This window comes from Oenanthe melanoleuca, chromosome 4 (genome assembly GCF_029582105.1).
Source record: "Oenanthe melanoleuca isolate GR-GAL-2019-014 chromosome 4, OMel1.0, whole genome shotgun sequence".
In the NCBI taxonomy this organism is placed as follows: domain Eukaryota; kingdom Metazoa; phylum Chordata; class Aves; order Passeriformes; family Muscicapidae; genus Oenanthe; species Oenanthe melanoleuca.
Window position 1 is genome coordinate 38,710,820 of NC_079337.1, and position 27,550 is coordinate 38,738,369.

Here is a 27,550-nt window from a genome sequence, read left to right on the forward strand (position 1 = left end):
CTGAGTTTCAATGTGAGAAACCTGTACCCTGTATTGCACATGTTCTGTGAGTAAATTGGCAACTTGTTTTCAGTGTCTGCTAGGAGGTGATTTTCCTCCTAGTCAGTTGTAACTTCCCCAGTATGTGTAGGCTATTGTTAAGCAGACAATACATAATAGTCTACCTACCAGCTCACCTATCCAAGCAGCACTCACCTAGCTGCAAAGGCTTAACACTCTTGCCAAAGATTTTCCTCAAGAGGAAGATAGACACGCCTGCCCCTAACCTGGGATCTCCTCTCCTCCCTTGGGTCGCATCCTGCCCCCAGGATCCTTCTTGATGCCAGCGTGTCTGAGTCAGGTAAAAGCACAGAGCTTAAAAATGATGCAGTCAGCTATTTCCTGCTCTGTTTATTAGTTGGGTGTTTAGTTTGGACCCAGCTCATCACTCTTCACACAGGAAACTCCCATTGACTTCACTGGGAACACTGTCTGAACAAGGATTTCTGAACAGGGCTTCTTGGTGGAGGATGGCAGGACAGGACTGAGCACAGAAGTACTTGGCTCCTACCAGAGCAGAGACAGTGAAACAGCCATTCCTGATTTTTAATAGCAGGCCTCAGGGGACTTCACAAATGTGGGAAATACTATTATTCCTGTATTCCAAAAACTGGTTACCAAAACAAAAGGGTGAAGCTAAACAAGGTAGTGTTTTAGGAGTTCTTGGTGGCGAATAAGTGTCATCATGTGATGCAAACTAGGTGAATGTAGAGCGATATTTACCTACAAAGGATGCCACATTTCTGGGAAGGATTTTAAGGAACAACTGCTAGAATGTCCCTAACAACATTTTGCCTTCCTTAGGTGCAAGTCCCCACCAATGTTCATGACCTGCTGTTTTAGAACATTCACTTTTCTAAGATTACTTCTGGTTTTTCTCACAGTGACAAGAAGAGCAGCATCCAGCCCATGTGTTACCAACACACCTGCTGCTAGCCCTTCTCCTGCACACCTGCAGCAGCAAACCAGGCCCAGCTTGCATTGACTCCATGTCTAGGTAAGTCTAGCCAGGATCACATAAGTCTTGAATGGGGCAGGAGGAGGGTGTAACTCTTCTCAAAATTTGTTATTGAGGTCTGCATGCTCTGGTCTCATTAGGGCTGCAGTCAGTGCCATTTCTGACAGCAGCAGTTGCACTGAGCTGTGTGAGTGCATCACTAGCGTGAGTCTCAAGCTTCAGTCAACCTTCTACATGCAGGTATGTTCAAAAACTATCCTGTCAGAAATGTCTTAAAAGAGCATCCTGTAGCTGGTGGTTTTGTTCCAAACATGCTTCAACACCTGAAGACCCACATAATGATTAGAGAAGCTTCTTCCCAGGAGTGAGACAACTGGGCTGGGAAGCATCCAGGACTGTCTTGACAGAGGGCAACACTGGATGGACAGTGGGAGGGAAGGTACCATTTCTGCTTGTATAAAATGACTAGAGAGATTTAAAAATAATTTTCTGATAGGAAATAGTCTGTCAAAACCTTTCCTGGAAGGCACTTGCTGATGTACTGCCTGTGTACTGCATCTGAAGCAGATCACTGGCTGACATCCTGTGTAGGCTGTGAAATTCTGTAACCTGCCTTATTATGTACAATTCAGGGATGCATAATCACTATCCATTCCACCTCAGCCTTGCTTTTCCATTCTGTGGCCTCAGATTAATTCTGAGAGAATACCCTCTTCCCAGCAGGTTTTTAATGAGGCAATGTTTGCAACAGACAGATGTGCCACTCATGAGCTATGGGTCAGTACAGACAGCCAGAGAACACAACTCTGTCAGGTTTGTTTGGCTTTCTGCTCCCACCCAGAATGAACAACACCATTTGCTGCAGACCTCCTGCACCACTGACGTATTTCAAAGAAACCTGTCTAGATCTTCAGGGGTTTTGTCCTGCTAGCAACATAAACTTCTGCCTTTCCAAACACTTCAGAGGCACTTAGGAGTTCCACTTCACCCACTTTCATAATTTAGCCATACGAAGATTGCAGGCTGTCTTCTCACTTATATTTCTACTGGGAAATACCAGATGGGCTTTAGCCTGGCTATAGATGTTATTATTTTGGAACAAGTCCCTTGAAGTGAGTGAATGAAAAGGAAAGAGATGCTACTCAACAGCAAACCCACAAGCAAAAAAATGTAAATAAACAAAAATAAAGCAAACATCCCAAATTCTGAGGATAAAAATGTTTGACTCCATCAGGAGATGGGAAAAAAGGGAAGTAATGAATGATGAACAGTTTACTCAGTTAGATATTTGTTGTCCACAGCCTATCCCCTAGTCCTGGGCATTTCTTAACCAGGCCCTCAAGATCTTGCTTAGGCAATCCTGGCACTGGGTTCTGTGGGGACAGCACCTAACCCCTAGCACACAGTGTATTTTGGTTTGTGCCACAGCTTCATCTGACAAGTGTTGGACAAATTATTGCATGCCCTCTTTCATTGCCTTGTCATCACACTTGTGTGTGACACTACATGTGTGCAAGCTGCAGAGAGGGGCAGGATGCTGAAAAGGAAAGGAAGGGTGGGAGGGAGGGAGGAGGTCCAGCCTGTGAGCACAGAGGCCTGGAGTGCTGTGAGGGAAGAGGTGCTGAAAGCAGGATGGGAGAGGACAAGCAGGCTGAGGACTTGCCTTTACAGGAGAACAAGCCAGGAGTAGGGAAGAGGTTGACAGTCCAAAAACCTTACTGCAAGGAGGAGGAAAATGACTGTGTGGCATATTTTGCCACACCAATTGCTTCAGAAATCAGTGTTGAAGGGAAAAAGAGCCCAGCTAATGGAGAGAGCTACACTTCTGCTGTGACCAAAGGCCGACACACTGAACTTGTGTCTATGTCAGTGGCAGCATTTGACTAGCACTTAGGATTTGGGGGCTGTAGGCAAAGTGTGAGGCTCCACATCCAGGTGTTCAGGATGTATCTGGTGCAAAAGCCTAAAGCAGTTAAAGGGCTTAATTTTGGCTCCTTTGCTCTGCAGGTAGGAATAAAAATGAAAACTCTTCCAAGCCCTGAAGTTACCTGGCGACTCTGCTCAGCAGTTAAGATGTCAATGTGATGTGCTCCACATAAAAGCAACACAAAGGTGAGCCCTGCCCAGAGAACTGAAATGCAAGTATGATGGGCAAGATAAAAGGCTGATATAATGCAGAGAAGGAAGGCACAAGGTAAGAATAACATGAATATGACAAGATCATGACAGTAGTTTCAACACACTAAGACTAGGTTTTTCAACAGACAACCAGTGGCTCAGCTGAACTTTGGGAAGTGTTTTGGAGGACAATGAGGGTGCCAGGGGGGGCCCTCTTGCAAAGCTTAGTAAAATAGCTCCTTTGAAATCCTGATTTCCAGCAGCAACATTAAAACTATTCCTGGCTGCAGTGAGGGGCCTCTTGAGATCTTGCTGTGCTGGAGACTTGGAAAGGGATAGAGACTTGCAAACTGAGTATTAGTACTTTCTGCTCCTGGCTCAAAATGATTCACAGTGTTGCTTCTGGGTAACTTATTTAACCTCTGATTTCCCCTTTGGGAAACCCATGGGTTTCATACTACTTGTTTTCTTGGAAAAACTCTTTGGGATACTGGTAAATTTGACCTTCCACAGTACAGTGACAGCACTGAATGAAAGCCAGAGAAGGAATTGGAGGAAGCCAGCTGGAAAGTGCCACAGGATTTGAATGAGATTAGAACTAAATGGATCATAGTTTAAGGGGGCCAAATATGTCAACTGGTGTTGATCTGAGTGAACTCAGAAGCAACAGGTAAAACATAGTCATTTGTGCCCAGCATGGAGTGTTGAGGCTCTCTGCTGCCTGGCAGAGCTGCAGCTGCCTGTTCCCACCTCTTACCTCTCTTCTCCCTCTGCTCTCGCCCCTGCTTCTCTACAGTTTTCTTCTCTGGGTCATTTGTCTTTCTGCTGCAATCTCATACTTCACTGCCCTTGGCCCAAGTGCCATGGTGCCCTGCTCCCTGGGCAAGGTGAGAGTTGCTGCTGAGGCCACCCACAGTTTACACATCACCAAGGCGTCCAACAGCTACAGACCAGTCAGAAACTCAAGCCCTGATTTCAGAACTGAGATTCAGTTTTGCTGTGGGTTTGAGGGTTCCTAAATCTGCCTTCTCACAAGCGTGACCAGCACTTTGCTGCCAGCATCTGTGGCTCAGCAGCCATCCACAACCTTGATGCACCACCAGCCTTGCACTGCCTGCAAGGGCCCCTCCAGCTCTGCTTGTACCTTGCTCAGTTTTGCTGAGCCCTCCCTTGAGCCTCACAGACAACTGGTGATCCAGAACACAGAGGAGGCAAAATATTAAATTTTTGGAAAAAAGAAACAGCAGTTAGGAATGAAGCTTACACTTGCTCCACATTTTGTACCACTATGATACTCAAGATTAGAGCGAGTGAAGAGAGAGGCGTTTGGACACGGCAGGGTCAATGCTGCTCACTGTGTATGTTACTTAGAGATGTGTAGCCATTGGAAGAAACAAAACCATGAGGAATTATTGCTGGGATAATTTGGATATGGCTGGGGAATGCTTCACTCGTGGAAGGGAAGGGTGAGGGTCTCCCGAAGGTGGGGAGGGGAGATGGTGCCGGGCAGCCTAAACCACCGGCTGGGACAGTGACCGGGCTCGTTTCCTTTCTAGGGATGGTGCTCCCGTGCTGGGACATGGAAGCGGGAGCGGCGGGCTGCAGGGTGTGCGGGCTTCCCGCCGGGCGGCAGCGGCGGGATCCCGGACCGCCGGGGGTGTGCCGGGGGCGGAGCGGGCCGGGCCGGGCCGGGCCGGGCCGGGCGGGGGCGGAGCGGCGCGGAGTGCGGACGGCCGGCCCGGGAGGCGGCGCGGCCCGGGCAGGTATGGCTATGTCCGTGTCCGTGTCCGTGTCCGTGCCCGGCGGCGGGCGGTGAGCGGCCATGCCCCGCAGGCCGGAGCGGTGCCTGCAGATCGCCCCGCACTCCCTGGCCATCGTCCTGGACGCCGCGGCCGGGGGGCGGCCGGGGGCCGACGGTGCCGGTGCCGGGGCCGGTGCGGGGCCGGCGGCGGAGCTGGGCCGCCACCGCATCGGCTACGAGATCTTCGCCGACTTCAAGCGGGAGAACATGCAGCACTTCTGGGACCGGCGCGCCACGGCGGCGGTGGCCGAGACCTTCTTCCTGGGCTGGATCGACGAGCAGGTGCTGCTGGTGCAGGGCAAGGAGGAGCACCTGGAGGTGCTGCGGCAGGGCTGGGCGCGCCGATCTCTCAAGCCGCCCAGCGGCTTCCACATCAAGTGCCTGGGTAGGTGCTGGGGCCGGGCCGGGCCCGCCGAGCTGCCCGGGGCACTGGGGGCTCGGGGAGCGGGGTTCAGTTCCCAGAGCCGGGATGGCAGCGGTGGCATTACGGGGATGCGGATAAAGTGGTGTTCTCCGGGAGAGCTGCCGGCCACGGCTGTGCGCTCGGTTAGAGGCGCGTTCCCCCGTTCCTTCAGCGGGCGAGGGTAAAAACACAAACTGGAAGAGTTGGAATATACCCCCTGCAGGATGAAATGCCCGCTGGCCTCGCATGGTTCGGCTCCGCCCGCAGCGTGCTGCCGGAGCTGCTTGGCTCGGGAGTTAAAAGTTCTGTTTAGTATTTCCAGGCGTGCTAAAGCAATATTTTACTCTATATTCGGCTCTACGCGCTAGATCAAACTTGTATCCCGGCGCTGCTGTGAAGGTGTCTTTCACGCCGAGTAGTAGTGGGAGATGAGTAACATGCGGGTTCCTGCGATGTAGGCAGGTGGCTTTTGGGGCTGTAAAGGGCAAGTCTCTCATGCCGTGGTGGGCTGAGGTTTCGAGTTACGGTGTGATTCCTATCAGTGTGCAGTGACCTAGGGCAAAGCACACCGCATCCTGAAATTTCTCTAGGAAATGAAGAAATCCTAGCATGGAGAACAAAACTGTTTCAGCACATTTTTTGCCATGAGAAAAACCAACAGACATGGCCAAGAAACCAGCCCAATCCCTCCACCACCACCTCCAAACCCTAAGTTGTAAAGCTGTGGCTATTTGGTGGGTATACTGGAGGGCTGTGAAGAGTAATAGAGTGGAGGTTTTTCTTAGGATGTAAGGCAACTCAACATTCATCACAGCTTGAAATGTGCAGCTTCTCTTGTAGAGAGAAGGAAAATTGTGAGAATTTGCTTTATAGCTGGCTTAATTACTTGCCATGGCTGCTGCAGTGATGCTGAGGCAATCTGTCCTTTCCGCAATTTATATCATCTGTGTCCTATGCAGCAAGGTACCATGAACAGGTCACAAAGCTAGAGATGCTCTCTCTGTGGTGGGAGTTTCAGACATTTAAAACAGGATGCTTCCTTGCATATATTTTTTAAAAATCAGCTGAGTAAGGTTCCTGAAAAGAATAGAACATAAATACTTGATGTTTCCCAGTTTCCTGTTTTTAATCTGGCTTTTGAATGTTTTTAGCTGCCTTTGTCCTTTTGAACAAGCTATGCAGACTCTTATCATTTCTAGTTATTAGCAGTCTTGTCTCTTGCAGAGTTGTCAGACACTTGTCTGCCACTCACTATTTCCCCATTGGACTTACTTGAATATTACGATTTTTTGTCTGTGCTAAGAGGGGAGACCAAGACAAGTTGCTCTGTTAACAATGAACTGATGGGCCTTTTTTCCTCATAATAGCAATTTTTCCTTTGAACCTCGGATGACAAGACAGTGTTGCCCAGGTGGTTAATGCTGTTCTTGTGATAGAGAATTTTTGTGTGGTCCACCACTTTTTGGAGGATGGAAGAAGCTGGGCAGTGGTTAGTGCTTGCTGCTCAGCCCAGCTCATCTGGGCTTTTTGGCTGCTGTTGGGTGGAGGATGAAGAGCTTTTGAATTGGCCCTGGCACCTAATGGAGTATCAGGGTCAATGTTTGATTTTTGGGGTGTTTCTGGACCCTACTCATTGGGTGACATTCTTCAGCCCTCCAGGAGGGCTGTGGAGAGGTGCATTCTGACCTTGACTTTAGTAAAGCCACCCAAGGAATGTAAACAGGTCTTCGTGGCCTAAAATATGGAAACAAAACTTTTGCTAGAAGTTCACGTTAATAAGTAAACTCACCGGTGTGCAAATAATATGCATTCCTTTGGGGGGTTATCTTTGCTGCAAATTTACAAAAGACTGGAGCCAGAGTTTTTCATTTGGCTTTAAAAATAGCAAATGCCTCTCAGCATTTGATTAAAGGCTTTGAAAGAAGAGCAGGGACCTGTTGGAGTCTTGCCTGTTTTGTAGTGTCTTAGCTGTGCTAAATGTGATGGGAGGAACTGATTGACTTTTACCTTCTTCCACTGTTTTTTTTTCCACTCCCAGAATGGTAATTCAGGTCTGGTATCTAAATAGATTCAACTTGCACTTACTGTAAAGTTAAAGAATTGTCAAAATAATAGGGTTGGCCTGTGGGCATGAACATCTGCTTAAATGCATGTAATTGTATTTTCAACATAATTAGGTACCTAATGTGTGAATGGCTGTGACTTACTGAAGAACTCTCTCACACTTTATTATCTACTTTGTTTCATTAAAGCAGCAAACAATACATAGAGAAAAAGTCCTAATCCTTTTCAGCTTTAAAAAATGTGGTTGGTATCTTAGGCTGATAGGAAAACCTGCCTGCTGGGAGTTTCAGAATAGTAATATTTTACTCCTGTTAATAAATAACTGGTAAGGTCAAGGGGGAAAAATGCCACAGTGTTTTGATGAAGGTGACATTGTTGTTTTCTCTTGCTGTGGTCCAGCTGGTAGTCCCCATGCTGTGGTGGGAATAGAGGTTGCCATGGGCAGTGGCGGGGTGCATGGGGGGACTGACCAGGGGTCTTTTTCTGCACCCCAGGGTCATTGGAATAAGTGGGCAGTGCTGTGATAAGTTGTTGGGTTGGTGCTTGTCTCATTTCTCAGCTGGCTATCCCTTTGCAGACAGGTGGGGGCAGATTTCTCCCTCACCTGCCCCTGGAGTCCAGCTGGGATGGAGTTGCTGGATGACCAGCTGCCTGCCCCAGGGTGGTGTGGGGGGAGCATCCCAACCTCCTGCTGCTGTGTAGCGTGGGACAAGGGACAGAAAGCTGTCCTCAGCTGCTCATTCTCCATGCACAGATAGTAGAGAGCCTTGGATGACATTTCCCTTCCCTTATATTAACTGCTAACATGACCCAGAAATCACAACTGCAGCCTGACTTTCAAACCTTTCTGCTCATGTTGCTGGTGTTTCTTTTTCACTGTGGTCCAGAGCCTTGGCTCTGGTGGGTTGTGGTGGCTGTGGAGATAATAATGGGAGGGAAAAGTAGCTGGTGAGGAGGATGGAATACTAAACCTCTAGTGTGCATAGCATGTTTTCTGCTGCTAGAGTTGTAAAATGTAACTAGGAGAGACTCACTGCTAAATAGTCTTCTCACTTTAAGTCATCCTGGCTTGATAATGAAAAGTTTATAAAAGTATAGTCTGTAGTTAACAGGGACTGGACAGTCCTATTGTCCTCAGTGCAGGTGTACCTGAACCACAAAGTGGCTGGACTAAAATCCACATGAGATTCCAGTGTCTGAAGATTTGAATTATACAATTAGACATTAGAATTAAATGCAGCAGGATATGAAGCACATGAGAAACTTGCTTATAGCATTGACATCTTAGGGCTGGAGGGTACGGGGGATGAAGTGATTCATGTGTGACTTTTAAACTTACTCCTCTGGCAGTTTTCTTTCACTAAATGGTTACACCATGAAAGCTTGCTCTGTGACCAGTTTTGCAGTGATCAAAGTTATTTGGGTATTAGGAAATCGTTGGGTGTATCGAGGTTTTTAAGTTGGCAGATGGGAAACTTTGGGAAACGTAAGTAGTCTTTGAATAAACAGAATCCCCAAACCAGTACTTGCTTAATATGTTGATTTAGGGGGTCAAGGAAGTCTTATGCAAATCTATAGGTCCAGTGATGAAATTCATTGTCTTCGGAAGCTCTCTTGGAACTTTGCACAACTTTTGCAACTTAAGTCTTTAATGAGCGTTAGTATTTTAATAAGATTTTCTGACACACCTTCTCTTTGCACTCACTAATATTTGTCATCCTGGAAGCTGATTTTTTTTTTTTTTTAAACCTTTCAGCTCTTCTGTGGTAGGTGCTGTCAGTGTAGCAGGATGTTCCACCTCATTTTCATGTCTTCATCTCCTTTTGTGCTCCCAGATGAGGCTTCCTTCTGTATCTCTTGCTCTTGATTTCTGTGTCATGGACAATGGGCATCTTTGAGAGGTTTTCATACGCTTCACAGAAGGGCCATGCCCTTTTGTAAAGATTGGTCACTTCTTTTCAAGCAAACTTTATAATAACCCTTTGGCCATGCCCACAGCAATTTCTCCAATTAGAAGCTGATGTTCAGATGGAGTTTTTAAGAAATGTATGTGCGATAATTAAACTAACTAGCAAGAGTTATAATTCAGCACAGTCGGCAGGGCTGGGCTGTTGTGCATTGTTCCTGCTTGGCCAAGCGTAGGGGGGAAACTTTTTTTGCCACGCTGGGAGTTGGAGCTAAGTGCTCCCTTTCTTTTCTCTCCCTGCCATATCCTCTCATGCCACCAAAAAATTAAATTAACACCCCACCAGTTAAAGTTCGGTAATTTTCACAATAAGTTTTGGAGTCATTAGTGGATGATTATGGTGAAGTGTAGACTGTTGGACATTAAATGTTATTCATCTATAGACGTTTTTAAATCATGAATTCCTTTTTTGCCTCCCAATTATCTCCTTTATATAATGAAAATTTCTTTTCAGTGAGGGAGCATTAGGTTTCATAGTAATAAAACTTCTGACTTTACCACACACTCAACTACACATTTTGTATGCCTTGTGGTATTACCATGGAAAATTCAGTGGATTTAAACTACAATTGTTTTTTTTTCCCTCCCCCTCTATATCACTCCAACTTAGAGCCATTTAGAGATTCACTAAGCACTTTTTATATCTGTGAGGTGGTTATTGCAGCCTGAAAAAAAAAAGGGGCTAAACTTAAGCTTATGGCCAGACTGAAGTGCTTATGAATTTACTCCCAGCTCTGAGTAAGGAACTTCACTGCTCACAAGTGTTGGGTTGGGCCTTTAATGTAATCTGTAAAAGCAGCTTTCAGAGGCTGGGGAGACAGAGACAGGAGCTAAATGAGTATGGACTGCATATAAAGTGCCTGATTTCTCTGTGTGTGGTTTGTGCTTGTGTTGTGGGAATGAACTCTTAGTCAGAATTGCTTTCTGCACTTTAAAGAAAACTGTGGATGGCCTGCAAGGCTAGTGCTAGTCATCAAAAATGTATTGTGAAAGTAAAAAAAGCACAAGGGAAGGAAAGATACGGCTTATTTAATTTCATTTTTTTCACTCAAAGCAGCTTCTCTTGAACAAGCAAAGTCAAATACACAGATCTATGGTATTCATTGTGCAACTCAAGGGAAGGATTTATAAGGTTAATAGCCAGCTAGAACTGTCTCCCCACCTCCTTCTTCCCCACAAAGAGCACCATTGTATAGGAAAGCATCTTTTCCGGTGGCAGATAAGTCATGCAGCCTTGCAAGTTAAGTGCATGCTCTGTGTGAAAAGCAGTGCTGCAAGGGAACCAGCCCTTGGCCATGGGGCTTTGACAAAGCAAGACATCTCTCACTCTCTCCATCTCTTTGTTTGTGCATGAGGGTCTGGTCTTTAATTAAATGCTCCTCATTCCCTTCCTCAAAGGGCCCTTGTCTTTGCTGGGGAGCAGCACAGTGGGTGTGCACTGAATGAAGGCCTTGTCAGGTGTTATTCACAGCACTGACATGGGCTCCTGGGCTGCCAGCATCATGTGCCACCAGACCAGTCACTAAATCACCTTTCCATCTGTTCCACTGTTCTTTATTACATAGTCATTTTTGGATTGAAGAAGACTCAGGTGGATGAGGTGTCCAGGGGCCATGCAGTGGATAGCCATGGAGCTGCTAGTCACAGGCACCTCCATTCTGCCTGCTCATTTTTGCCATTTTGTGGCATGAAAACTCAATTGTGTTTCCCCTTTGTCCATCTTTGAAATTTGCTAGTAAGAGGCATGTTGTTAAATACTTTACTTACCAAACTGTAATGATTTTAGTTGACAGAGTACAGACCTTCTATGCGTATTGCCACGGTTTAAAATTTTACTTTAAATGAATTTTGATTCACAGAATGGCTTGGGTTGGAAGGGATCTTATCAATAATCTCATTCTAACCCCTGTGCCATGGCCAGGGAACCTTCTACTAGACCAGGTTGCTCAGAGCTCCATTCAACCTGACTTAAACACTTCAGGGATGGGATATCAGTAGCTTCTTTTGACAACCTGTTCCAACACCTCACCACTCTCACAGTAAAGAATTTTGTCCTAGTATCTATGCTAAACCTACTCTCTTTCAGTTTAAGGAATTTCCCTTGTCCTGTCACTACATGCCCTTGTGAAAAGTCTCTTTTCCAGCTCTCTTGCAGGCTTTCTTTGGGTACTGAAAGGAACTAGAAAGCCTCCCCAGAGTCTTCTCAGTCTGTCCCTATGAGAGAGGTGCTCCAGCCCCTGAGCCTGGAGAAATGTGCATTTAGTGCACAGAGAAGGGCTCTAGGAAGGGTCAGCTGTGTCTGAAAGCACTGCTGTCCCTGGGCTTGACTGGCAGGTTTTTGTTTCAGCTCTTCTGTAAAGTCAGTAATAACAAAGGTGGTGCTCTCTCCCAGCAATTCTGGGGCTGTTTCCTCAGGCCATGATTTTGGATGGTAAATCTCTCCTCCTTTTTGCAGGCCAGGAGAATCACAGCTTGACCCCCAACAGGCTGTGCCAAAGCATTACCGCACTCTTGTCTGCATTTTAGACACTCTTTTGGAGAGTGTAGCAGAAAAGGTGCAACCCAGGTGGATTGGGCGTCCTCCAAAACTCCTGGCATCAAAGACTGCCTCCCAAGCAACATCACTCCTTCCCTTGGCTACAGCAAACATGATAGGCAGGCTTCTCTTCTCTTTTCTTTTAGTAGTCAAAGAAAGCCTGAAGTGTTCAGGGAAAATAAAAGCTGCAACCAGATGGTGGTTTGCTCTGCAGAAACTGAGGTTGTGAAATATGAGGATGGAAGGAACTTCTTAATGGTTTTCTGCAATAACAGAAATTTAACAGGATTCTGAAAACTGAAGCTGTCTCCAAACTTTTTCTTCTTTGTTTTCAATACAAAAACATAAATGTTTTGATTATTTTCTAATGATGTTGACTGCTGGGAGTGTTATTGCAGTCTCTGGTTTACAGTATTGAAACTGCTTCCTGGGTGGGCCAGATCTGGAAAGATTTTTAAGGATATTACATTCTTGGAATAAAATCCCTTCACCTAATATATAAACATGCTTTCTTCTGTCCACTGTACTTGATCCCTCTATTTATGACCTGGGATTTCACCTGAGAACCTGTGATGAGAAGTATCTGAATGTAAAGAATGTACAAACACACATATTTTGATGAAACAAAGTGTTTTAATGTTGATATTTGAGCAGGTCTTCATGCCTCCTTTTTAAATTGGGGTCCTGTTCTGAGCCCACAGTAGCAATTGAGCATACATTCAAAGGTCAATAACTACCCAGGGAATCTGAATAGTGGTTCTTCTAGTTGCATTTTTTCCCCTGTAACAGAAAAGCAATGGTGTAATATTATCATCAGCACTTATTAAGCCATATTTGGTTTTCTTACAAAGCAAGTTACTATTCTGTGTAATGACTTCTGTAGTGTGTTTTCTGGAGCTGGATATAATTCTCATCCATGCAATATGAGACTTTGTTGTTGTTTTTCAACATGGGGACAGGATGGGGTACCAAAATAGCAGAAGCTGGAGTAAAACACAGCAGCCTTTTAGCTTAACCTTTAATTCCACCATCAGATTATTAATGAAGAGACATGCAAGTGTATCAAAGACTTCTCTTTTAGAAGTGCAAACCAATTCACTTAAGCTCTGGATAACAACTCCCAGTCTGCTTCTTTACAGAATCTTTATACTGTGACTGTGTAAAATGCTTCTACCTGAAGAGCTTGGTTTGGGTGTATTCCAGAAGCTTTAGCTTTAAAGCATTTTTGGTAACTGTTAGTGCTTCAGAGGGTACATACACTGGCTCATGCATGTCTTTGGAGGAGGATGAGGATGCTGAAGGACTATACATCACTGGCCCCAGTATGGGGAATCCCTTTGAGAGAGCAGAATGGCCTCTTGGATGATCACCCAATGGCTTTCACAATTACATGGCCTAAACCACAGTGGTTGTAGGACTGGGCTGGCCACGAGGCAGGCTGATTCCTTCTTCTGGTGCCAGCAGAAGGGGAATAAAGGTATGTGCTGGGGCTGCTCTGTGGCTCAGAGTGTGTCTCAGTTCCCACGTTGGTAGCAGGGCAGTTGTGTTGCTGTGTCCATCCTCATCAGTAACTGCAGCTCCAGTAACTCCTGCTTATCTGCTGCCCTGCAGTTGCATGTGCTGCAATGTCTTCTCTCACTGGGTATTCAGAGGCTCCTGGGAAGGAGTGAAACTGCAAGGACTGTGTTTTCACTGGAGCTTAAAACTTACATGTATTTCACTGGAGTAAAACTTAAAATGTATTATTAGCATCAGAACAAGCTGGGTACTGCCTGTGTATTCGAGTTTTGGCAGCAGAGTCTTATTATTGAGGGGCTATAAAATGAGTATTTCTTTTTTAAAAATGGAAACTTTTTTTGTTCTTTAAAAAAGCCCTATTGCAAGTATAGCAAAACCTTTAGCTAAAGAAGAAAAATTAATATTCACTTTTTAACAGGTTATAATTGTATTTTCCACTTTGGTCATAATACCCATGAATATCTTTCTACATGCAAGAAATATGGAAGAAACAAATTTCTGGATGCAGCAGCCTTTCTCCAGGTCATTGGGAGAAAGGCTTAATGGCCTAATAAATATATCATGTCTACTTATCCTATGTTAACAGTATCCTTGGGTGCATGAGGTTACAGAGTCCTGCTACCGTGCCAATAGCAATGCATACAGTTTATTATTTATGTCCCTTTACAAAGTGATCAACTTGACATAAATAAGGTTTATAATTGCCTGTTAATTTATTGTGTTTGAATTCTGAAGAAGTAACTGAAGTTCTGTAAAGCTCCATGTGATGCTGCAGTGAAGTTCTGTACGGTGGGACTTTTTTGTATTTTTGGGGGTGGGGGTTGGGTTTTTTGGGAGGGCTGTTTATTTTGTTCCTGTTTTTAAAATTGCTTTACTTATAGGGGATGTGTTTTACTCAAAGGATTCATGATGTGGTTTTTGGATGCCAGTAGTCCTTAGCCTGCCCTTGAGCCTTCCAGCCACGCTCCAGCATGGAACTGGACCATGTCCTTGGCTCCCACTCTGGCAGACAGGCATTAAATATTTGCTCTCCTGCTTGTGCATATTGCAGTGCCCAAACAAGTTTCCTTTTCACTGACAGATGAAATAACAATAGCTGGCATTAAGAGAAAGCCGAGTGTTTTCTTTGGGTTTCCCTGAAGGGCCTCCTTTGTCTCCGCTGTCTCTGCTCAGGGAAACCTGTACACATTGCTCAATCTGAGGGTGCTGTTGAGATGCTCTGGATTGTGAAGTCAGGAGCAGGTCAGCACCCCTGTGAAGATTTCCATCCACTTGGTGTGCCTGCTACTCCTGGCAAGGCTTTGCAAGTAGTCCCTGTCCAGTGGGGTGGTCCAGGCTGATGTGGGCAATCTTAGAGTGCAAAGCAGAGGGTGAAACATCCACAGCACCAGGAAGGAGAGTAGAGGAAGGGGGTCCTGGTGGATTGCCCCTTACTCAGTGTTTATGTGGCTCAAAGGAGAAGAAAATTATGGACAGCTGGATGAATGTGAACAAATATTTACAGGTGCCTGATATCACCTGGTCTGGCTGTGGGAAGTCAGCTACTCACCTAGGCTGTAGGGATGTCCTAATTAGTCACATGCTCACAAGGTGGTTCAACCAGTTGAAAACCCAGATTTTAAGATCTATTTTAAAGCAAATACAGTATTTAACACAGTAGTCATTATTAGCAGAAGGGGTTATTGAAAATAAATAAATGGGGGAAGGAATTGTCCCCTGGCTTTAGTTATAGAAAAGAGAATTTAAAGGGGGCACATTCACCCATTGTCCCTGAAGTGGGGAGGGTAAAAGCTTTGTGGACACTAAACTTTGCTGCCATCATTGCTGGTTTATCACAATTATTCTATTGGATAAAAAGAAATATATTATTATGTTACTGATTGAAAAATCAGTAAAATTACAGTTTTGCAAGATGCCGCAGAGAAGAAAAGTCACAAAGGGCTAAACAGTGGATAAAAACAGGGAGAAGAAAAATAACTTCAAATCTCTGCAGTCTTAGATGTTCTAGAAGAAAGTTTGTTCTTCAAACAGTTATCTTCAGACCATATGTCCTCTTTTATGAATATGAAAGTCTGGAAAGAGTGGGAGACCAAAAGAGAAGGGAAGCCAGCCACCCTTATAGTGAAATGAACAGATAATCTTGGACACAGTGCTTCATGTGGTCAGGAGGCAAGGTTGATATGTGCCAGGTCTGCTCTGTTTTTATGAAAAGTGGAGACTTTAATTGTACTTAATGCATTTTCTTAGGAGGTCAAGCTATAGGATATTTCCATCTTTTAGGGGATTGGGACATGTCTGCAACATGGGGATGGAAGAACATAGGGCTTATAGGGCCATGAAGCTTTGTAGTGTTTCTCAAAGAAATTCTGTGTGCTTAAGTATTCCCTGCTGGAAGCTTAGGGCAATTTTCAGCTGGACTTGCTTCATATAGACATATGTGTAAGGGTGTATATAGTGTTTTAAGTGGTGTATGAACAGAGGTTTTCTGTTTCTTTGAGTGGTCTTGATTCAACAGATACCCACATGTGCTTATAGTAAGTTGAGTCTGGTGGAAGGACTCACATTTTTTAATATAAATGTCTCATGTATTCTTGCATTTGCCTGACTGTTGTTAAGAGATTTGCCAAAGGAATATCTCTGGTTAATGCCAGAGTGGGTCATCCAGGAGCCCTTCGAGAATTAAGCTTGGGAATTCAAGCCTGGTATTCTTTACATTTTTATTTTGATGTATACAGTGAGAAATAAATAGCAAAAGAGATTACCTAGCTTTTGTAGGTGACTTCAGGAAAATGAAGAGAAAGCATTAATCAATACTCCAATAAAATTATGAAAAGGAAGTCTTAATTAATACTCTGTTAATAGAGATAAAGTCATAAAAAGTAGGCAACTTGGCCTACAATCATTCTGTTATATTTCCTTTGGTAGGAATTAGTGGCTATCATCCTGTCATTTTTTATTTATGGCAGTAGCTTGTAGCCTTTAGCTTATAGATTTCTTATTAATTCAAGGTCTTTGGTTTTTTTTCCAAGGTATTTTTTTGTTGATAGTTTGTCTTTGCTAGAGGTGTACAGATAGAGCTCCTCAGTGAAGCTGATGCCAAGAAGCTGCTGGAAGGTCTGTAGGGACTTGCTTCTTTGCTGCCTTTCAAGTGCAGTATGGCTGTAAAATGTTTTAGTGTCAGAATCACTACATCTATCATTGTTCTGCTTTTCTCTGTCAATAACTAGTCTCATTCAGTGACATATTTCTTCTTAAAGGGGGAAAGCAGATTCATCTGTGTGCCAGCACATGAGTCTTCAATTTTTCTGCTCAGATAATCATTGGGCTTCAGGTTTCAGTGGTTGCTTAAATTAATCCCAGTGATGTCTTTCCAGTCTCTTCAATGTTAGTGTTGAAAGAAAGGCCAAAACATATCCTGTCTGTTTGGAACCACTGGACACCAATCATCTGGTGAGAGGGAAGAAAAGTGAGCTACAGTCTTCAGTGTTGAATTTTGTGATGAGTGACTGAGGTAAAAAAGAAATAATTTTGACACAACTTTGCTTAGGACAATATTTAACAACTGGGATGTGTTATTTCATTTTTTTTTTTTTTTTTCTTTTTGTGCTGGGAGCACTGTTGCTTGTTGGCTTGCACACCCATTTGGGTCATTTATGCTGCCGTCTGTCCTGGTGAGCAACAATCCACTAGTGTGATGGCCCTCACCTTTCTTTAGCTGGCAGATTACTGAGTTTCCAGTGAAAAAACAGCTAATATAAGTGGTGCTTTTCACTTTTATCTTTTTGTGACCATTTGAAAAAGAGTACATATACTTGGGTATCAGCAGAGACCCCAAGCTGAAAACTCCTGACCTCACCAACCCCAGCATTTAACACTTAAATGTGAAGGTACCTACACAGCTGAAGCTTGTGCTCCCCTACCAGTATGCTGCAGACTTACCAAACTTTCCATTCAAATAATTCACAACTTATCATCTGTGACAACTATCCCTGAGCCTCAGTGTTTGCTCTGCACCTTTTTCTCATAGTCTTTTCTTGAAGGACATCTGTGGTGGTAACTTTTGGAGCAGCAGGGATGACAGGAAGTTTGGCCACTGCAGGCTGGTCCAAACATTGTTCCTTGCCTTATGTTTGAGAGCACAAGTCTTTTGGGGCAGAGAACTTGGTGGCTCTGTCACATTGGTTGGTGTGCTGGGCACTGCAGTGCTGAGCTGGGGCTAAAGTCCTTAGATGCTCTCACAGTGCAAAATCTTATATAATAATGCACACATGTGAGGTTACTCGTGAATGAGAGGTAATCTGTAAATAGGCAGCCAAGCAAAGAATTCATGCTCAAAACCTGCCTGGATTTGCTTTACCTGTTTTCTCACCACTTGGGCAATAGTAATTACTTTCTGTGGCAGTCCTCAGCCTGCTCCATGAATGAGTTGCATGCATAAGTCTTGAAGCTTTAGTAGAGCTGTGGTGAGTTTGCAATCACAGACACTTAGATATGCATTTGGCTTGAATCTGAAGCCATAAATGTGTAATAGTTCAGAAATGGCTATCCTTGCTTTATTTGCTCCAGCTGTAAACTAAGAAAATGAGAGCAGGGCCCAATGGGTCAGTAGATGTAAGAGGAGACATGTCCTCTGTCCCAGTCTGTGGTCTTGTCCTCTTGGTATCTGACATGCACACACTAGCTGTGATTGCACAGAAAGGAACTGAGTCTCTCATGGTTTACATGGTATTTCTTTTAATAGACTTGTGTGACGTTACCTGTAGCTTTTAGTACTGTATATGGCTTCTCACAGGTTTGTTCTTTCCTAAATGTGGTAAGAAAAGAGGAAATTTGTCCCTCAAGGCATCTCTGCATCTTCTACCGAAGCATGTTTGTCAGTGCAGTCCTTTTAAGGTTTGTCAGTAGTGTCTCTTCTCTCTGTGGCAATGCCCAGAAGTATATCTGTGGAAGTGACCTACTCTTGCCCTGGAAAAGCAGAAGTGGAAAGAGAAGTGGTATCTTGTGGGGTATCTTTCTTTTCCTTTCCTGAAACCACAGGTCTCCGTGCTTCTGCAAGATGACTAAGGTTTCTTTCAGCCTTGGGCTCCTTGATTTTTCCTGCATGTGTTTCAGCTGAACATAAATGTATCTGAGTTAGTTTTGAAGTAGCCAGCTCAGGTGTGGTTTGCATTCTTTAACTCCAGCAATAATTATGGCTTTCAGCAGTGTCTAACTCCCCTTGCTGCTTAGGGAGTCTGTGATGAGTTGCTGCAGTAAGAGACTTGAGTTCCTAGATTAAAGCCAGCTCAGGCTTATCCAGACTGCAGTGCTGGGATCCAGTAACTCTCCTTTACAAACTGAGCTATTGCAGTGAATTCCTCAGGGCTTTTTGCTTCCTGCCTTTTGAATTTCTTTGCCTATGAACCTAGCAAGTGTAGCTTTTACCTTTATCCATGACTGACCTTTTCTCAATGCTATCTCTCTGCTTAAAAGCTCACACCAGCATGTAAGCTCTTGTCATCTTCTCCAGCAATGGCTTTGTGCCAGGATCACAACAGTCTGATAAAGTGCCCTGAGCAGCCTATCCCTTCTCAGCCTACCTGCCTCACTGTTTGCAGCATGAACATTCTTCTATTGGCTCTGCTCTACCTGCTTCTCCAAAATCCACCTTCTTCTGAGACATTTCATCTCTCCTGATGGCTCCAGAAATTTCACTGGCTGCATTTGGTGCTCGCTGGGGCTGAGCCTTCAGAAGTTGGCTCTTGGAATGGATATGGTGATACTGTGCTTTGAAGTCAGACCATGTGTTTTGTAAAGTGCATGTTTTTGATCCTTAAAAACATAAGATGGTTAAGGCAAGGCATGATGCCAAACGGTGTGGGAAAAATGGGTTAAGAAACCAGCTGGGATGTACCAGGGTAGATGTGGGAAGTGCTTGAGTCGATCTGTGCCAGTGCTGTCCTGAACTTGCCTTTTTTATTTCTGTTTATACTTCGTTGAGGAAGGCACAGGTCCATTTCCAGATGTTTGACTGCAGTACTATAGCCCTGCTTATACTTAGCAGGAGCTGAATTTCCCTCTGTACCTGCTCTGCCACACTGATTTGAGCTGCTGTGGGTCAGCACCAAGGAAATCACACAGCCTGTGCTCTGACATGGGAGCCCACAATGAGCCATCTCAAAAGCAAAAACCTAACCTGGAGTGAGGAGAGAGGAAAAGAGAGTTCAGGATAAATTACTGTGGGCCTGCTGTCTTATCTCCTCTGCATTATAGTCTTCAAACAAATATGTGTGGAATCATAAGGTAATTTTTTGTAGGAAGAGTCCTCCATGGGTCTCTGGTCTGACCTCCTGCTTACAGCCATGACATTGGGTAAATTGTTCCCATCATCTGACTTGTAATGCCCTGCTGAAGACAGCAGCAGCTAACAGCAGCTCTGGTGGATCTTGTGGATGATTTTCCCAATTCCCACGTGTTTTGCTGTGGACAGGTCCTTTTGGAGCTTGGCTCCTGCCTAACAGGTTCCCTGGTCCTTCTGCCCCCAGTTGCTCTGTGTAACGGGGGACCAGGGAGCACCCAGAGCTGTCTGGTTATCTCTTCACCCACGCTGTTTGGCCACTGGCTTTCTTGAGGCAAAGGGATATCTTTTTGAATGCACAGCTCTGAACAATCTTAGGCAGCTGTTGCCTTTAGTTGAAATGTGTTTGTCTGAAAAAAAGAAGTGTAACTCCTTCCCCAGCCTGCCTCAGATATATTTCTGTGTTTTGACAGACCCTTAAGGTGATTGACAGACCTATAGTTGCCAGCAGCTTTTCATAGGAGCTTTTCTTACCATGCTTGTCTTGGGAAAGACTTTTTTTTTTTTAACCACTTAATCCATGTTTTGAACTTTTTTTTTTTTTTTTTTAAGTCTCAGCAATAGCTGATTTAGGTAATCTCAATAGATCCTTTGAAATGTCAAGTAACCCTGCCTTTTCTTTAAATTTAAATGCTGAGAAGTTAGGTTGTAAAAACTTGGTCACTGGGAGTTATGGAAAACAAATTATCAAGTATTTTTTTTCCTCTTGTAACCTCATTTTCCCACTTCTTTTGTGACTTTTCTGCCTGCAGTTTACCTGCTCCTTGTGCAGCCACAGTCTTTTTATTCAGCTCATTAAATCATGTTTTTCATCAGAGTTTAGACTCTCAAACTACTCTTAGACAACATTTCCTTCTTATCTCCTTTCTTTATTCTTACCTCAGCTGTGGCAGAAACCACTTAATGGAGGCTGCAGGCCTTGAAGTTGGTCTCAGAATAGAGGGGAGGAGGAGATGTTGACCATTCATACTTTTTTCAGTGTTTCTGAAGTCTGACAGGTACCCTTTGTGCTGTGAAAATATGTGGTTCTCTATTCATTGTCTGAATAAACAACTTACAAAAAAAAAAAAAAAAGAAAAACTACCCCAGATATGCATTTTTGCATGGCAACATTAGTAAACCCACAGAAAACATACAAAGTGTGTGAGTGTTTTGGCTCATCTGCTACAATTTCTAATACAACAGATTGATTTATCTGCTCTTGGTAAGATTGACTTCGTTCACTTCGTGTGCCTGGTCAGTAGATTTGGGCATCTGCACCACAGCAGATCTGAAAAGGGTCTTGCTGAAGGAAGAAGCCAAGTAGATGATGCTTGTGCTTTTAGAAGGTATTACTTAAACCCTGGTGGGTTATTGGAAGAGGCAGGCTTGGGAATTATAGACCTTTCCATCCTGTCTTACATGTAAGATCAAACTTTTATTTCCATCATTGGGAATTTCCTACTGATGGTAGGAGTTAGAAGGTATTTTCAGAGAAATGAGAAATAGAGATGCTTCAAGCTAAGAGGAACACAGAAGAAAGAGAGTATATGAAACATAGATTTTGCACTTTGTCTCATTCTTTCTTTAATATCCATTTCTTCACTTTTCTATTATCTCTTGCACAAACTGTAGCTTTCTTTGTGGTGCTGTAAGTGGCTGTTTTCAGTGAATTGTAGAAGGGATGATGGAATAAAATCAAGCAATTCTCTGCTTATGTGTCGTAGTTACATTTAAACAATTGAGTTTATATGTGCAAGCAAAGTTTGCTGCCAGCTGAGCAAGATTAGAAGCCTTTTCTGATGGTGTAACTCATACAAAATACATTGCCCAAAACATTGCTAGAAATGTGATATAGTGGCATTTGCAAGCCCAGGCTAATATCCACAAGATTTTCTAAATTTCTAAATGTAGAATCTAGAGATGCCTGTCTAACTAATGCATTGGTATGGACATGCCTGACTTTATTAGATAGGATTCTGTTTTTTGCCTTTATTAGATAGCACTTTTTTTGTTTGTTTGTTTTTGTTTTTGTTTTTTTCCCTGACTAGCTAGCAGTGTCTGGGCAAGACACCTTGCACTGTTAGCTCCTGGTTTCTTGAAAGAAAGAGCATCACTCTGTTTCTTTGGAAATTTGCAAAATTTATTCCTGTGCATTGTAAACAAGGACGAGAAAATATAGATGTTATGTTAAAAGGATTATTGTTGATGCAGTTTGTATTTCCTTCTTTCAGTCTACTTCTCACTCATTTAAATAACTTCCTTCCCCATCCCATGTTTGTGTTGGATGTCAGGTTGTCTGTTACTGTTTGTGGTGGTGGCCTGGGCACCCACACTCCTGGCACTCATGACCAGGAGTTCATGCTGATGACTGGACAGTGCTAAGAATGCAGATGCACAACAAATGCAATTAAAATGGCTTTTTTCCTTTTAAGAACATGGTTGTTAGGTATATTTAAAGGCAAGGGTGTAAATTACCTTTGTAAGTGTAGTTAGGTTTATTGTTTTCTTTGAAGGTCACAGCTTTTCATTGCAGGAGTTCTAGTATTTTTTCTGGCTGACCAGACAACTGGACCAAAGGTTTTTGCTCAGCCTTTTTTAGGCAGCAAAATACTTGGACATTTTCTATCTAAAGAATAGGAAAATATTTGAGATTATACTCAAGTTGATAACAAAAAAGATTAATAGAATAGAAATAAATAGAACAAAGGTAGGAACTTAAGCTTCCTGTTTGATTTTTTGAAACTTACAGTGTTTTGCCACTGAAACAACTTTTTGATATGAACATATATATATGCTTAGCAGTTTTTTTCTAATAAACTGAAGGTTTAAGAAACAGATAATAAAATGTAAGGTGGTGGAATACCAATTTTAAAAAAGCCAGAAAACTAGAAGAAATACAAGGCCAGGTATTCTTGAGATTTGGAGAATCATTTTTGCATGTAACAGCTATATGGTGGAAGCTGACTGAATTATGAGTCCTGAGAGAAAATTAGTTGAGCAATTATGTTTTTCTGTTTGGGTTTTTTTTTCCTAATGTAAGGATTTCAGACCATCAAATTCAATTATTAGGAGGTTAGTCTGATACAAACAAAAGAGCTGTATTTTCAGAAAGCATGGTAAAAAAAAAGAATAAATAATGTCTTACACTTTTTGTATCCTCCATATCTTACATGAAAGATTTCTCATTAAAAGCCAGAACAAGAGAACAGCCTTTCCCCCTGCAAACCTGAAACTTTTCAAAAGTAAATGGATACATTCACAGAAGAAAAATTTGGCATACACAAGAACTTCTTTGTGCGCTGCCAGACCATTCCTGGCTCCCCCTGTGACTGACTTGAGCTGGCTTTTGTGGCCACAGGTGGCTCCCAGCAGAGTTCACGGGAGCTGTGGATGGAGATGTTCCTTCCTCTGCTCTGTGTTGTGCCAGTGGCCACTGGGTCCCAGGGGCAGGGTGAGTACCTGGTGTCAGAGCTGTGAGTTTGACTTGGCTGAGAGATGAGTGCTGGGCACAGGAGACAGGGGCCCCTCCTGGAGGAAACCCAAAGCACAGGTGCACTGAGCAGAGGACCCCAGCCTGGAAATGTTGGTTGGAATTCCCACCGTGGGTTGAAGGGGTCAGTGCACTGGTATGCCGCCTATTATACGATCTTCCTTCTGCTCTTACAGACGCATCATTTTCTTCATCTGATAATTTGCTTCGAGGACCAGAAAAGTGAGTTTAAGGAATTTGCCCCCATTGCTGAAAGAAAAACCTGGGGACCTCCCAGGAGCTCATTATAAAGTTGTAAAGACCTACATGAAGCCAGGGCTCCTTGGTGTCAGTAGCTCCTTACAAAAGGAGATATTTGCTACAGTATTGATTTCAAACGAGCTGTTTTATTTAAAAGTGCTGAGCTTGGAGCAAACTGAGTTCAGCACATTAGTGGTTTTTGGGTCCTGATCTCTTCAAATGCCAGAAGAGGAAATGAAGTGCCTCTTCACAGGGATACTTACAATGACTGTCATATTTACTCATGTGAGTATTTTCCATAGTGTGACCATGAAGTACAAACATTTGGAATAACATACAATCTAGAGAAGTGTAGAGAATTCTTTTGTCACATCTGTTAAACAGCATGAGCAAGACAAGGATAGCAGTTCATTAACACTTCCAATAAAAGAAAAAAACCTGCTACCTGTGTGATGTGAAAGTATTTGACAATTAAAAATATACTTGCTGAACTTATGTGGAACATAGGATCTCACACAGGATCTCATTTAGGAATTTTGCTCATTCCTGATTGTTGCTTAGGAATTTTTTTGTTTGTTTGGGGTGGTTTTTTTTGTTTGGTTTTTGATGTTGTTTTTAAATTTTTCCTGCTGGAACAATTCAGCATGGCAAATGACATAGCATGAAACAGTCATAGTGGGCTTTTTTTTCTATTGGTGTCACTCCTTCAGATTGGATCAGCCAAGTAAGAATGATTTTCCAATTTTGGCTTGTTGTATAGTGCTGTGTGTAACAGGTAGTAGAAAGGACAGAAGTAGCTGGGCCCTCTATAAGTAATGTATTTCCAAGCAGTGTATTTTTCTAAAAATCTTTACTTGTACCTCCTAGTGTGGCCCACCCAGACCAAATCCTGCAGTGGCAAGGCACCTTGTGAAATGCTAGATCCTAGGAGAAATCTTTAAATCTCCTGAGTGCTTTGGGATTACCACTCCCTTATGCTTCAATCTGCTGGGCAGTGCACCAAACAGACTGCTGACAGAACATTTATTGCACTGATACCTGCAAACACAAAGTAAGGAGGATTTATGCTGCAGCTGCATGCAATGGAATCTGGTCTTCAAGCTCAAGAAAACTAGAACTTTCAGAAGCAAATCCTAATATCAGATCTTAGTCCTTTGCGTGATCTGGATGGCCCAGCCAATCAGATTGGTGGCAGAGAGACATCATCACTGTATGTGTTATGTCTGGTGTTAGTGTTATGGTTAGTGTTATGGGAAGAGAGAATGGAACAGAAATAGTAAAAGTGAAGAGAACATCTGGGTTATAGATTCATTTGGAGAGAAAATCCAATGTAAGTCATCCTGTGGGTCTTGTACATATGTATCTTGTGCTGTAGTGGTGGGATTATGTCCTGATTGTGGCTGGGGTTTCAGGGCTTTGGCCTTTGTGTAATCAGGATGTCAAAAAGATTCTCTGTCTAGAAGATTTAAAAGTAATCTGTAAGCATAATGTGATACTGGATATAGAGAATTTATTGATCAAAATGTGAACACAATAGGCAGGAGTGTCTTCTTGAGGACGTGAGTTTTATCACTGCATTTTGAATTCCCATTCTTCTCTTCTTCCAAACTGTGTCTGAGTGTGGAATCCAGTGAGTTTCCTTGCCACTGTGTAAGGTTGCTTTGCTGCATATTTTGGATGATTTATCCCTGTGGTGTTCTGTTGGCATTATGTTACTTGCTCTCTGCTTCTAAAATAGTGGCATAATGTTGTAAAATCAGGCTTTTGTCTTTGCTGTGGGTAAACTTTATTACAGAGCAACACTCCAGCCTGCATCTTCCCTTGCACTGAACTACATAAATACACTGGTTTCACCCTCTCTTTTGCTTCTTTCATAAGCTGGACTTGATCTTGGAGGTTTTTCCAACATAATTGATTCTGTGATTCTGTAATGGCTTTGTCCAGCTTGTTAGTTGCCTTGTGGAAGTGAAGGTATGTGTGTCTTGCTGGATGAGTGGTAAAGCCTAACTCATTTTGCTCTAAGTCATTTCTTGGGTTTATGTTACAAAAGGTAAACCCCTTTGACGCAGTGCAGAACAGAGGGTCATCTATTAGGGGTATAATTATCCCAGTGAAGAATGCAGGGTGGTTAAGTGCTGCTGTCAAGCTGGGCTGTGTTTTAGACCTATCTAACAGGAAAAGAAGGCCAAGAAATAGCTGTATTTTTCTCCCATGACCTTGTTTAAAGGTGATACAGAACCTTACTCCTCCTGGTTTTCCTCTCCTACAAAATACACATATTTTGTTTAAATGCTGATCCCACAGTCCTGTGAGCAGTTTTAGCTCGACAAGGAATGCTTGATGTAATCTTCTGAAATTAGGCATGTAGGTGTGTTGTACTTATTAGCCTGCTAGTGGCCGTTTAGCTATTTTATCTCAGTTATAATTAAAAGTGTTACCAGGAAAGGAGGAAGAGGAGGTGGGCCAGGAAGCTGAAGCTGGATCCAAGGCAGGATGTGTTTGGGCCTGTGGATGGCAAAGATGTGCCTGTCAGTGTCTTCTAGCTATCAGACTACATTTATACTGAAAAAGGAGATTTTTGCTTCCAAAACACTCATTTTGCACTGTTATTTGAAGAGGTTTCTTGCCCCTTGGTGCAAACTTCTGCATAACTCTCCTTAAATCACTCCCATTAATGCGCAGGGTGTTTTGGTCAAACTGAGATAAAGCATTTTCCTCCTATAAAATGATTTATTTTCCCATACAGAGAGATGACAAGGTGCATGGAATTTAAATGTGACCTGCAAAGTGTATCTATTTGATTTAAAGTATCTTGTTTCAGGATCTCACACAGACCATATTTTTCCTTGTGCGTTGTGACTGACTCTTCAGGCCTCAGGAAAACAAACTGTATTTTTGTTTCAATCTTCATCTATAAAATGAAAATAAAGTTGAAGACTGTGCTGCATGTCCTTCTACTGTTTTGGCATTCCCTTGGAGTGAATTTGACAGGGATGTTGATGGAGAGATCTTGAAAATGGCTGGTGCTCTCTGGCTCACTGTTTATGCAGCCCTGGAGGATCTGCAACTAAGCCAATTCAGAACTGCACCAAGAGATTGGGAAATCCCTTCTGTCTAAATTAATGCATTTGGAGTGACTGAAGTTTGTTCACAGGGGTAAAACAACCACCCCTTTAAAAGTTAACTGGTAGTGTCATCAAGGGAATGGTGTTGTAGTACCTGATGGTGATGAGGAAGATAAACCAAAGCAGTCCTTGCAGAGAACATGCAGAGAGTCCCCTTTGCTGTGCAGAAAAACAGACAGCCTTGTGTTACTTGTGATCGGCCAGATAGGGCCTTGTGCCAAAAATTAGTGATGGTTTAAAGAACCGAATTTTGCTTCTGAATGGGGCAATAATTGTGTAAATGAGATTTTTGAATTGTTTAAAAAATTATTTTAACAAGTGCCAAGTGAATTCTTTTCTTCTGATGAAATTGAGGACTGAGTTGTTTTTGGTAGAAAATAAAACCCTATTTCTTTATAGAGGGGGAGGGGGCAGAGTAAAAAACCCATAAAGATGGGACAGAGTGAAAAACCCATCAGCAGGTCTCTGGTGAGGAAGGAAACTCACTGTAGGTGTTGTCAAGGAAGGGGTGCTGCTTCTCATAACCCAGAGGAAAGGGTGTGAAATATGGTAATAATTGTAGGAAATAATTGTTGTCGTTGTTCTGGCTGGACTGTGCCCTACACAGCAAAGGGAAATAAACACAAATCTCTCTGAATCTTGTTACTGTGCTGGTTTAGTTTCAGTGCAGTAAAGGAAATTCTGAAGTAAAAGGGATCTTGGCAGGCTTTGGTTTTCCTCTGCAGAGGGGTGGGAAGGAGAGCAGAGTTTAATCGTACCCTGTAAAATGTGTGTGTTTGGTCTGAAGTATTTCAGGCTCAGGCAGAAGGTAAAACACCTGTATAAACTCCTGACTCGTGCCTGTGGGTTATGTTCTGTTTGGGGTTCTGATATCAATGTTATATAAAAGTTCTGGAGCTTTTCCTCTGTCTTCCCTACAGTCTTTCTGCTATGCATAAGGAAACTTTTCTCCTTGAACTTTGATTTATCTTCA

The 27,550-nt window shown here is 43.2% G+C and overlaps 1 protein-coding gene across 1 annotated transcript in view; it reads left to right on the top strand.

The window, feature by feature from the left end:
- The first annotated feature begins 4,893 nt into the window (after positions 1 to 4,893).
- STOX2 (storkhead box 2) overlaps positions 4,894 to 27,550 on the top strand; it is a 142,414-nt gene continuing 119,757 nt past the window's right edge. Inside the window, exon 1 of the mRNA XM_056490018.1 lies at positions 4,894 to 5,301. Within this exon, the coding sequence (XP_056345993.1) occupies positions 4,938 to 5,301 (364 nt within the window). The 5' untranslated portion in view covers positions 4,894 to 4,937. The remainder of the gene's footprint in view (positions 5,302 to 27,550) is intronic.